At 44.8% G+C, this 12,921-nt stretch overlaps 1 protein-coding gene across 11 annotated transcripts in view; it reads right to left on the reverse strand.

The window, feature by feature from the left end:
* Positions 1-12,921, reverse strand: part of LOC127051048 (acyl-CoA (8-3)-desaturase-like) — a 161,534-nt gene that overhangs the window by 17,763 nt on the left and 130,850 nt on the right. For 4 of the 11 annotated variants that reach the window (XM_050952904.1, XM_050952906.1, XM_050952895.1 and 1 more), the window contains 2 exons: positions 7,239-7,340; positions 2,850-6,475 (listed from right to left, as the gene is read on the reverse strand). In XM_050952904.1, coding sequence (XP_050808861.1) covers positions 7,241-7,340 — 100 coding nt within the window. In that variant the 3' untranslated portion in view covers positions 2,850-6,475; positions 7,239-7,240. The other 7 variants (XR_007774380.1, XR_007774382.1, XR_007774381.1 and 4 more) reach the window with 6 other exon arrangements.

Genomic DNA, 12,921 nt, shown 5'->3' on the forward strand with positions numbered 1-12,921 from the left:
TTTGAAAGGGGAGGGGTGCATGCCTGCTGGACAGCAGAGATCAAAACAGTGAGCAGAGCAGTCAGGGCAGGCATTGCGGGATGCTGGCAGAAGCCAGTTCTGTCGATGAAACAAACAGCAGTGTCTATACTGATGCTTTGTTGCTTGAACTTTGCTGCAGAAGTCTTTATGCCTCTCAGCAAGGTGGTTTTATTTTGTCAGTAAAAGAGCAGACTTTTGCCCCCCAAAGTAGCTTTGCAGTGTGTACTCCTCCGGTTTTGTCAGCAAAAGGCAGCTTTTCCCACCAAAACTCTGTAGTGTAGACAAGGCCCTAGGTCTAACATGCCAGAGAATACATGGAGCTTTGACTATGACCCAAAGGAAATAGGGCATTTCTTATCTGTTGAGTCATTCATTCCCTTCCCTCCTACATCCCTGTCCTCCATTTATGTTTCTCCAGCCTGCTTTCCTCTTTCTCATCATGCATCTTTACTATGCCACTTGCCACTGTCAGAAGACAGGATACTGGGATAATAAATGGACCTTTGGTCTGACCCAGTATGGCTGTTCTTATGTTCTTATCTGCAGTAAGGGAGATTTAGGTTAGCTATTAGGGAAAACTTTCTATCAGCATAGTTAATTTCTGCAATAGGCTTCCAAGGAAGGTTGTGGAATTCCCATCACCAGTGGTTTTTAAGAACAGGTTGGACAAACACCTGTCAGGGATGGGCTAGGTTTACTTGGTCCTGCCTCAGTGCAGGGGCCTGGATCTCATGACCTCTTGAGGCTCCTTCCAGCTCTAAATTACTAAGATCAACTACCTGATATAGTGTTTTCCCTTTGTTGTCCTCACTTGTGTTGTGTGGACCTTCTACTGACCATTCACTAACTGGACTATACAGGAGACATTTAACTATATGGCTACTGGGTTTGGCAGGCACAAGGGCCTTTTACTGGGAGTTGCTGGTTTAAGCTCATCACCCACTGACAGCCCTGCTGATCAGTTCCTTCCTCTGCCCCCACAGAGCTTCCCACCTGCTGGAATGATCACCGCCTCTCCCTCCTTTCCAACATCTCCTGGCCACCGCGATGAGCTGTTCAGCAGCATGCAGGAGGCGCTAGTTGGGGGAGGGGAAGGAGCAAGGACAGGGGACTGCAACTGCTCATTAGCAAAGGCTTTTGTGAAGGGCTGGATACACTTACCACCCACAGTTTGCATTGAATTGCAAAATACAGTGAATACAATGTGAAGAATGGAAGCAGAAGCATGATTATGACTGAAGAATGACCCAGGAGAACACAAAGTATTAATGGCATTATCCAATCACAAAGTCACTCACAAAACCAAAAACAAAGGATGAATCAGTGTAACTGTAGGAAGGTCTTGAGGTTAAGGTACTAGACTGGAACCCAGGAGATCTGGGTTTACTTTCTGGTTCTGCCACAAACTTCTTGGGCAAGTCATTTAGTTTCTCTATGCTTCAATTCCCCATCTGTAAAATGGAAATAAATAATACTTCTCTGTCTTGAAGGGGTGTTGTGAGGCTCAATTCATACAAACTCAGTAGGTGTTCAGATATGTTCAGGATGGTCTAGGTTTAACTTGGCCCTGCTTCAGTGCAGGGGGGCTGGATTTGATGACTTCTTGAGGTTCCTTCCAGCCCTACGTTTATATGATTCGATACTGCAATGAATGGGGGATGCTATCTGTTACTTGACACCAAGCCATGCTCATAGGGGAGCTTCCTCCCTACTTCATCTTCCCCTTTTCTCTCATCATCATCATCATCATCTCACCCTTGCTGTCCTTTCACTCTGAGGTTGGAAACAGCTGATAGGCACCCATATCCTATACTGGCACTTCTCTAAAACTATTGTCTTGTTCTCCGGAATTGAAGCTAGCTAGCTATCTTTCTCTCTCAGGCATGTATCTAACTGCTGTGGCTGTGAAGAAACACTCAGTTCACTTTTTGGAGGTTAACTGGCATAGAGCGGAGTCAGCAGAGAGCTTGGAGCAATAATTTTGAAATATACAATCTGCCTCATTCATCTCATTGAGGGTCAGCTCAGATGGCCAGTAACTATTACATTCCTCATGTCAGAAAAGAGAGGCAGGGTCACAGAGCGACATAATTTACTGTGAGTGATGTTATATTTTGGTGCCACAAGTGGGGTAGCATTTGGGAATCTCACCTTTTTCCCCCTTGTTCAAGAAGAAGCCAAGACCAAGGAGCCCTGCAGGGCCTGTGGGTATATTGAAGCCCCAATGAGAAGGAGCCAAACTCAAGGAAACTAGTTGAGCCAACAGCACACATGATCATATTTTGAATGTCTGCATAATTTACTTTGAGAGGTGTCTCATTTTGGCAAATCTCATGGGCACGCCATCACCATTTTTTCTCAGTCAGCTTTCGCCCCACCATCTGTTGTACTTGTAGCATATTGACTCTGCCCTTTTAGCACGAGCTCATATTTCTTCAGATACATCCTGTGATGGGTTCAGTAACAGAGACTCCCTTGTGACTATCACTTGATGTGCTGAAATTACCTCTGAGCCTGTTTTTCCTGCCAGCTTGGGACTCCCAGAACCCTGCCTTGTTGAGCCAGACATGCTAACCTGCTTCAACACAGATCCAGGTTCTGGGCCATGCCCCCAAAGCTGCAGGCTTTAAGTGAAAACAGCTCTGCAGGTTACCTGACTCCAGCACCCAGACACCCAGCTCCCAATGGGATCCAAACCCCAAATAAATTCGTTTTACTCTGTATAACGCTTATACAGGGTAAATTCATTCATTGTCTGTCCCCTATAACACTGATAGAGGGATATTCACAGCTGTTTGCTCCCCCAGGTATTAATCACTTACTCTGGGTTCATTAATAAACAAAAGTGATTTTATTAAGTATAAAAAGTAGGATTTAAGTGGTTTCAAGTAATAACAGACAGAACAAAATAAGTTACTAAGCAAAATAAAGCAAAAACATGCAAGTCGAAGCCTAATACATTAAGAAACTGATTAGGTAATATCTCACTCTCAGAGATGTTCCATTAAGCTTATTTCACAGACTAGACTCCTTCCTAGTCTGGGCCCAATCCTTTCCCCGGTACAGTCCTTGTTAATTCGAGCAGCCATCTCAGGAGGTAACTAGGGGTTTTCACATGACTGGAAGCCCTTTTGTCCTGCTCCACCCCCTATACATAGCTTTTGCACAAGGTGGGGAGTCCTTTGTCTGTGCTTGGCCCCCACCCCTCCCTGAATGGAAAAGTACAGGGATTAAGATGGATTCTAGTATCAGGTGACATGATCACATGTCCTGTCAGACCCCACCCTCCATTCTTCCTGGCCTGGCCCACACGTATACAGAAAGGTTTTCAAGTAAACTGAGCCATTTACAGTTCATTGATTCTGAAGCACCCTTAATGGCTTCCACTTAATATGTTTACATCAGTGATACAAGTTTATATCTTATTATCCTAACTTCAGACATAGAAATAATACATGCAAACAATTACGATGAACACACTCAGTAGATTATAAGCTTTGTAATGACACCTTACAAGAAACCTTTTGCATAAAGCATATTCCAGTTACATCATATTCAAATTCATAAGCATATTTTCATAAAGCATATGGAGTGCAAAATCACACATCCCATCTGAAGCTCCTGTAGATGTGGTACATCCTATGCAGCAGTACAATCTTCTTCCTCATGTATTTAAATATCCCACCAGGCTAGGAGGAAAAGTCCTCTCTGTCTGCTTTCTTGGAGGAATTAAACTGGGAGGCTGTGGCAATTGCTAGGTGTGAACTCGCTCATTCCACATGCACATGCCAGCTGTGTTGAAGGCCACCCTTACGGGAACTGGCTTGTTTGGTTGAAAGGCTGTGAGGAAACCTCACCACTGACTTCTTGCTGCCATCCTGCCTCTCACTGGGGGAAGGGAATGCCATTCCAGAGAGGGAACTCAGCCCTTCCCAAAGAGGGACAAGGGATTCATTGTCAACCACCTGGTTGGCTCTGGTCTAACTGCCTGGCATGGAAACAGGGCTGGGAGAGAGCCATAGACTTGGGCAGTGAGCATTTATTGCTGCTGAAGGCAGCAGGCTCAAATGCAGCTTGAACCCAGAGCTAGGAAATTTGCTCAGGGGGAGGCCACACCCCAATTTCAGCTGGGCTAGAAGAGTGAGCCAGACCCTGCAGTGGAACCATGACCAACATAGCATCACAAGGGTGGATGCCTGGTGATGCAGCAGAAACTGGGATTCAGGACTCCAAGCTCACACTATGCCTAAGCAGCTTGGGTTAGATAGTATTGCTCTGTATCTTTAAGCGTTAGAGACCTGGTATATTGTACTATGCTAGGTGGTACCTGTAATTACATGCAAGGACCTTGAATGGTCCCTTTTATTAGTTCAGGTTTTGTCCCTGCCCAGATAAATGCACTGGTAATTATATCAGAAACCAGCATTTATCTGAGGTTAATTCCTGCCTCTCCAAAGGTTGTGGAAGGGAACCAAGAGACTTGGGGGTAGTGGGAGGCAACTGGAGTTCTCTACCCTGCCTCCAGACACATGGCTTGGAACGTGAGGCCTACACAACAAATGAAGGTGTCCCTACCACACTAGGTGAGGGCCTGATGATTGTGCAGGAAAGAGGAAATACTCACTGATGAAGTATTTGTGCTGATGGTATCAATTTCTTCTTCATCATCCCAAGCCGTGAAGGTGAGAAGACCACAACAGGTCAGCTGGGCTATAGAGATCTCCTATCCTTCCCTGAGAAACACCCACAGAGGCACTTCCCCACTTCTATTTCCTCCTTGAGATGCACCTTTTTAGACAGCTCCTAACTCTCCCACTCCTCAATCAAATAAAAAACTGTATTGCCATGACAAATGAAACTGATGCTACCAACGTGTAAGAGGGATTTAGAAGGCTCTGATTTCTCTCAGAGAAAGATATGGTCTAAAACTTCTCACCAGGTTAAGGCGTGATAGTGAGTTTGGGGTCCCTGTGCTCATTTGTTGTTTCCCCATTCGTGATTTACTGGCAGGTTGCTTCATGATGTGATGCTGTCTCTGCTCCTGCTTTCCTTTCTCCAGGGGTGAGGAACAGTTTTTTCCTCACCAATCTTTTTCTTTAAATATATTTTAGCATCTCTGATAGTTTGAGGAAGCAACTGTCTTACTTTCTTTGGAGTAAAAATACCTTTGTTTTAGTCTGTCACCTTAGCTAGACAGTCCAGTTTCCATGGGTTTCCACGTTACTTTGCTCCTCCCACTTTACTATTCAGTTTGTGATTCCTGATTCTGAATTTGGTGAGAGTCTGCCTGTTATTTGCATATTTCACAATAGTAATGTGGTTCGCGTCTGTGAAATTTCTGTTTGGGGATCTGTACCAGCCTAAAGCAGCAAAGAATCCTGTGGCACCTTATAGACTAACAGACGTTTTGGAGCATGAGCTTTCGTGAGTGAATACCCACTTCGTCAGATGCATGCCAGTAAATCACGAATGCATGCATCTGATGAAGTGGGTATTCACTCATGAAAGCTCATGCTCCAAAACGTCTGTTAGTCTATAAGGTGTCATAGGATTCTTTGCTGCTTTTACAGATCCAGACTAACACGGCTACCCCTCTGATACTTGCACCAGCCTAGCTACTTAATTTCTTTTAAAATCTGTTCTTCCTTACGGTTTGCCTACTGATTTTTTTTCTCCCAGTCCCTAACTATCATTCAGGTTTGGGTGTGGTTTTTGGTTTGTTGTTCAGAAGGTTAGTGGTATAGAGTGACACCTGAGAGTACTGCTATGGGTTTCATCAGGTTGGCTTGGGTTCCTGCTGGTTTGATTGAGATGCCTCTTATTTTGGTACCTAAGTAGAAACTGAGCACTTTCCAAAATCTGGCCTTTAATGCACCAGTGATGAAGAAGGATTTCTAGGATGTTAGGTATATTTCTATTACTGTCTCAAACCAGGCTCTTGGGAACACTGATTTCTTATGGAACAGTTTTGAATTTCTGAATCACATAAAGTTATATAAAATAATCATAGTCCTGACTAAGCTACTGGACACTTTCCCCTGCAAACTAAACTCCCCGTGCTGAATGATTAATACACCCACACTGAACAAACAAGGTGAAACTCTTTGTTTCTCCAGGGAACCACTAGTGTTCCAAGCAGCAAGTATGTCTCAGCACCAGCCCTTTTCCAGAATGGCTGCAATCCTGCAGTGACTCAGAAGCTCCAAAATCACACACACACTGGACAAGTTACTTCCAATACACTACAGCTTCCTGACTGCTAGGTCTTTTAGCACTATATCCTTTCAGAAACCAAGTTTGTTCAAAACCATTCCCTCACACTCACCTCCACAGAGAGTGTCTTTCCCAAGGCAAAAGGGGAGGGATGTAGTAGAATATCAGCGTCCTTCGGGAAGCAGTTGGTTTTGGTGTGATGCTGGTTATGTTGGCAATTCCGCCACATGGATGACAATCCCTGCAGGAATCAAAACACACTGCTGCTAAATATAAATGGCATCATTTATTATTATTTTATCATTTGAACTCTGGTAGTGCCTAGAAACCCCAACTGAGATCAGGGCCCTGTTGTGCTAAGCACTGGACAAACAGTCCCTACACTGAAAGGCTTACATTTTAAATAGACAAGACAAAGGGGTAGGGATGGGGGAGTAAGAAATCTAATATACAAGCAGAGTGAATAATATAATGGCTGCAAACGTATTAGTTCCACAAAATAAATAAATAAAAATGAGTTCTGAGTGAGGTTTTGTTGGGGAGAATTAGGTGCACAAAGGAAGTGAAAAGGGACTTAGAAAGAAAGGGGATAAAAGAAAAAAAGGGAAAGAAAAAAGGAGTGAAGAAGGGGAACAGGGAGGGCCATCTGAGTGAGACTGAAGTGAAGAGATTCTGAAGGCAGGAACTGGAGTGAACAGCCAATAAACATAAAGGAAGAGCATCTGAAGGTCTCTGCTGTGGTGCCTTGCTTCTACTCCTGTTGGATGAGTTTTTGAGTGGTCCTTCTAGCAGTTTTTCTTCCATGAGCTCACATGGCTGGGGCATGTGGGAGCCTGCATGAGCCCTCATCATTATTTGTTCACCCTTTCCTTGAGAATTGTGTCATGTTCTCCTCTCTGCTACATTTATGGGGCAGACTATCCATGAGAGACTTTCTGAACAGAAGGGGCTCACTCTTTTAACCTACCCTGCTGAAGTTCCAAAGGGTACCCTTAGGCACTTACTTTTAGATTGAACACCACAAACTCATGACACAAGTGGTTCCATTTGGACTTGGTGAAGACTGAAAGGTGCCCCAAATCATGCTGGAACCACCAGCCCTGGAACTGGAAGAGAAAATGCATCACTGATAAAATAGGGCCAGGGTTCCTTGAACTTCTGTAACAGGGCCAGGGCAGGGCTATGTCGTCTTTGCACAATCAGTTCTAGATGATCTGGTGGTCACTTCTCGCTTTAAACTCTATAAAACCAGCCTCTGTCAATTAACCCCAGCTCCAACAGGATGGCAATACCTCCTGATTACACCAGGAATCAATTTCTACCCTCCACACTCACAGTGCAGGGTAAAAGATGTCCCTAGAACTATCATTTAAACAACCTAACTTGATGAATGTGCCCTTTGCTATTATGGGTGACATCTTTTGTATCCACTATACACTCAGTCCTAAAGAACACCCCAACCTTATTATCAGTGCATCCCAAGCCCATATTGGGGAGAGCACAGTGAAAGGGACCAGTAACACATTTGTCTCTACACATGAATTCCTGGGGACTCCTCTTTTCAGTGCACCCTAACCTCAATCTGGTGAAGGTACAGAGCACTACCTGACTTGGCTGACACACACGGCTTCTCTACATGTGAAAAGAGGTTGTCATTGGTCAGCTAACCTCAATTTAACTGCAGCCTTTTTCTGAGTGTAGATGCAAAGTAACACATTTAATCTTGAGTGAGTTATTCGAGGGATGACCTCAACCAGCTCAACTCAGTTGAGAAAAAGTATGTTCTCTATGTGTACAGATGGGGAAAGCTTGTGATTAGGTGGAGTTCAGGTAACACACTTGAACCTAATCAGTTCCACCCGTAAAGTGTCTCTAGGTTCAGACACAAAAGATTACACACAGGCAATGCCATGTCCAGTGTGGGAAGAAGACTGGGAAGAGGAGAGGACCCAGTAAACTATAGATAGGAGAAATGTGGGCTGCTAGTTCTAGCTACACTCACCCAAAAAGCACATTACAGACGGCTGAGTTCACTTCATGCAGTACTTCTCTTGTATGTGCGTTCTGAGACAGATAGGGACTGGAGTTGGTCTGAGCTCCCTACAGCCACTGTTTCTCTTCAGAACCTTTTTCTGAGTCAGGGTGGCAACTTAAGAGGTATGAGTTTCCCACATCCATAGCTTTTACAAGACAGTTCCTCCTGCAGATTAAAAAAGCTGTGAGCTCTCTGTTCCCAGCAGTACTACAGTATTTTTAGTTGTTCTGAACAACTTTGCCTGAACCATCCAATAAACCATCATTGCTGGACACTGCAGACACTCCATTGGAGAAGCTCACCTTATGAAACAGGGCAAAGGGCCATAGCAGAGTCAGCAGCTGAGGAAGTGACTACAGTAGGACTATATAATATGTGTCCCTCACAACAGTGGTTTGGGCAGTTTACCTGAGCTGCTGTTAGCAGCAATGATGCAGTGAGAAAGGGCATGAAGGATGTTCCAATGTACTAGAGGGTGAACCAGCCAGCAGCCTCTAGCTCAGAACTTGAAGGAAATTCAGGAAGAAACAAAGGGCTTGGCTACACTCGAAACTCCAAAGCGCTGCCGCGGGAGCGCTCCCGCGGCAGCACTTGGAAGTGCGAGTGTGGTCGCGGCGCCAGCACTGGGAAAGAGCTCTCCCTGCACTGCAGGTACTCCACCTTCCTTTTGGAAATCTTGCTGAGGGCAGGCAGTATTATGGTAGAGCAGTAGTGACTTCTACAGTTAAGGTTGTATAGAGCTTTGTGTTTACTTTAAAAAATTGGCTACTAATCTAAAATCCACATGTATGGGGAGACTGTTTTGAAAACTGGTATTTCACACAGATTATTATGTATAGTAGGGTCATTTAGTCAAGGAGGATCTGCTTTTAAGTTTCAAAGTGCTCTAAATTCCATGTGCATGTCAAGATGGTCTTGAACATCATATATTTTTTGTGGTGCAAATTTGATGTCATTTGTGCAAGTGGTTCCCGAGATGCAGCCTTCCTCCCATTTAAAAGGGGGGGAAAAAGCTTCTTTTAACAATTTTAAATTGTTATACCTTCTTTGCACAGAGCCATGGAAAAAAACTATAGCTTCAACTCCCATAAAATGTATGTCACTGAACTGCCCCTGAGTTCAGCTATACAAGAGTACCAATGACCAATTTAGAAATATTTTGAAATAGATTGCAGTACAAAAGTTTTAGCATTTCTGTTTACCACAGTTCACACCTCTGCAAATTAGTGTTTTCTCAGAAACAACCTATTGAGTGACACATACTGAATAACATGCTCACAGGAGGCTTAAGGGAATGGGTCCTTTCAAATTCTTTCCTGAGGAAGTCTAAAAGGCGTGTATGTTTGTGTGCTCTGCTGCCCAACATCTGGCCACAATGGAGCCCCTTTTGGAAGTGTGAGAGAGGTGTGCAATTATGAGGAAGCTCCGCACCTCACAAGTGAACCCCTCCCCCAGTATCAACCTATCTGCCTAGCTCAGGGGTGGGCAAACTTTTTGGCCTGAGGGCCACATCAGGTTTCCAAAATTGTATGGAGGGCCAGTTAGCGGAGGCTGTGCCTCCCCAAACAGCCAGGTGTGGCCCGGTTCATATCAGAAGGTTGAAAAATAGTTTCCCACCCACCTCTATTCTTAATCCCTAAAAACTGTGACCACAGCTGTGCCACAGCTGAAAACATTTATGCTATGTGCAGCGGCAGCCAAAAAGGCTAACGGAATGTTAGGAACCTTAGGAAAGGGATAGATAATAAGACAGAAAATATCATATCGCCTCTATATAAATCCATGGTACACCTGCACCTGGAATACTGGGTGCAGTTCTGGTCATCCCATCTCAAAAAAGATATATTAGAGTTGGAAAAAGTACAGAGAAGGGCAGCATAAATGATGAAGGGTTTGGAACATCTTCCATATGAGGAGAGATTAAAAAGACTGGGACTGTTCAGCTTGGAAAAGAGATGACTAAGCGGGGATATGATAGAAGTCTATAAAATCACAACTGGTGTGGAGAAAGTGAATAAGGACGTGTTATTTACTCCTTCACATAACACAAGAACCAGGTTCACCCAATGAAATTAATAGGCAGCAGGTTTAAATGAAAAGAAGGAAGTATTTCTTGACACAACACACAATCGACCTGTGCAGCTAGTTGACAGAGATTGTTGTGAAGGCCAAAAGTATAACTGGTTAAAAAAAGAATTAGATAAATTCACGGAGCTTAGGTTCCTCAATGGCTATTAGTCATGCTGGTCAGGGACACAGTCCCATGCCCTGAGCGTTCATAGCCTTGGATTGCCAGAAGCTGGGAGGGGATGACAGGGAATGGACCACTCAGTAATTGCCCTGTTCTGTTCATTCCCTTTGAAGCACACGGCATTGGCCACTGTTGGAAGACAGGATACTGGGCTTTATGGACCATTGGTCTGACCCAGTATGGCTGTTCTTATGTTCTTAGCTCTTCTCAGGGCAGCTTGGGCTGGGGTGGAGGACAAGGGAGCTGTAAGTCCTTGTATTCCCCTGCACGTCTGCACTGTTAAGGGCCAGGCCAGTCCCAGACATAATTTAGACCTCCTTTAGGCTGCTCTACATTATGGCTGGCTGCAGTAGCCTCAATGAGGCATTCTACAGTGTGACCAGAAGCAATCGTGTATTCACAAACTACCCACTCTGTAATAATCTTTGTACAAAATATGCCTTGTGAGGTATTATTTGAAAACTGCTGGTCAATAATATAGTGAAATATATGTAGCAATATTATATGTAAAGTTATGAAATCTCCCTTATGATGTTATTAGTATATGTTCAAAATCACACAGCCCTGCCTCTGGGAAAAAGTTGTTAAACAGGTCTGTCCTAAACAAAGAAACGTGTGTGTGTGTGTGTACTTCAGTTTACATACGTAGTACACAGAGTCCTCATGACAGCAAAGGCAGGAGACCAGGGAAATCTGCATTTCAGCAAGCAGAAGAGGTGAGAAGAAAGAGCATGGAGCCACCTTCACCACCAGTGCCTTCTTCACTGTTTGAATAAACTTTGCTTTGAAGGATAATCATCAGAAGAATCCACTTCAAAGGGTGACTCGACTATAAAAATGATGGGCAAAAACACCCCAAGTCATCTTTCTTTCCATCTCTCTCTTTCACAACAAGGGAACCAGCCCTTTGACTTTGGGGAGAGGGGAGAATCCCGACCTGAGAATTTGGTCAGTCATGTTGCTGGAAACACATGGTAAGGACTTAACAAGCTAGATTTGGTTCAAAGTAAAGTTTTAGCTATTAGAAAGTGTTTTATCTGTATTTGTCTCGTAATCATTGCTGACTTTAATACTTTATACTTGTACTCACTTAAAATCCTATCTTCTATTGTTAATAAACTTGTTTTCCAGTGTTGTCTTTAAACCAAAATGTTTGGTAACTCCGGTTAAAGTTGAATATTGACCCACTTACAGGGGCAAGGGACCTCTGTTCTCCAAACTACCCAGGAGAGGACTGGACAGTAAAGAACACAGTTTTGGGAAAATCCAGGACTGGGAGTGTGTTATTGTCACCCTGCAAGTAGTAACCAAGGCTAGTGGGAGCCAGAGTGGGGTTGGTGCTTGCTGATAGGCTGCTGGACCAGGACTGCTGCTATACACAGACACTTCAGTGTGACCTGCACAATGGCAGGCTATCTGTGAGCCGCCCAGGTAGGGAGCTACAACAGCAAAGCATTGTGAGGCACCCAAGGTTGCAGGGCAGGCAATGACACAACCCTTCACTAGTCTAGATTGTACCTAGGCATGTGACACATCATTAGGGGTCATCCAAGTCCAGTCAGTCCAGCTCTGTCCTATTCCACTTGATTCACTTGCAAATAGCCTCCTAAGATCTGGGGAAGGGGTGGGGAAGGCATAGAGTTGACCATAACATCTCTGTAGTATTTCCCTTGGATTCATTCATGACACAAGAAATCCCAGCTGGCATTTTAAGCCAGTTTTCCAGCCCTTGATTGGTTGGTCAGGTCACACCTTGACAAATCTCCTGGGCCTCACAATGGTATCCTGTCCCACATAGTAGTTGACAAGCAACATGATCCTTCCCTTCTTCTCAGTTCTTACCATGGCATCTTGCCCTGCACACTGATACCTTCTGCTACATGTCCCCTACTCCCCCTCCTGGCTCTTACCGAGGCATCTTGCCCTGCATAGAGACTGATAAGCCATGCGCTGCCTGGGTGCCACCAATTGAACTGGTTGATGTCATAGACCTTCCTGTCAATCACCAGCCACTGCTCCTGCTGCGGGTGCCCCCAGCCCGTGCGGAGCCCTATCGCCTCCCTGGTGAAGAGATGCAGGAGCCTGCCTCCTCCACTGTATCCCTCAAAGGCACTTTAGGAGGCCTTGACTCTGAAGCTATCCCCAGCTGCCTCAGCACTGAGCAGCTTCACTCTTCTTTCTGCTGCCGTCACACTCCTGAGCTGGTACTGAGCTAGCTGCCCTCTCTGCACTAGCCATATTGAAAGTGACCCCATCCAGTCTTGCCCACCCAAGAGCCAATTGGCTACTGCATTCCTCTCAGTTCAGCTCTCCCAGGGCCCTGAAAACCCACTGGTCCTGCCAAACTTTCCCCTGTTCTACCCCTATTAGAACTTCCTTTGCCATTTACCTCTCTCCCTTG

The sequence above is a fragment of the Gopherus flavomarginatus genome, chromosome 5, assembly GCF_025201925.1.
Source record: "Gopherus flavomarginatus isolate rGopFla2 chromosome 5, rGopFla2.mat.asm, whole genome shotgun sequence".
NCBI classification, from domain to species: domain Eukaryota; kingdom Metazoa; phylum Chordata; order Testudines; family Testudinidae; genus Gopherus; species Gopherus flavomarginatus.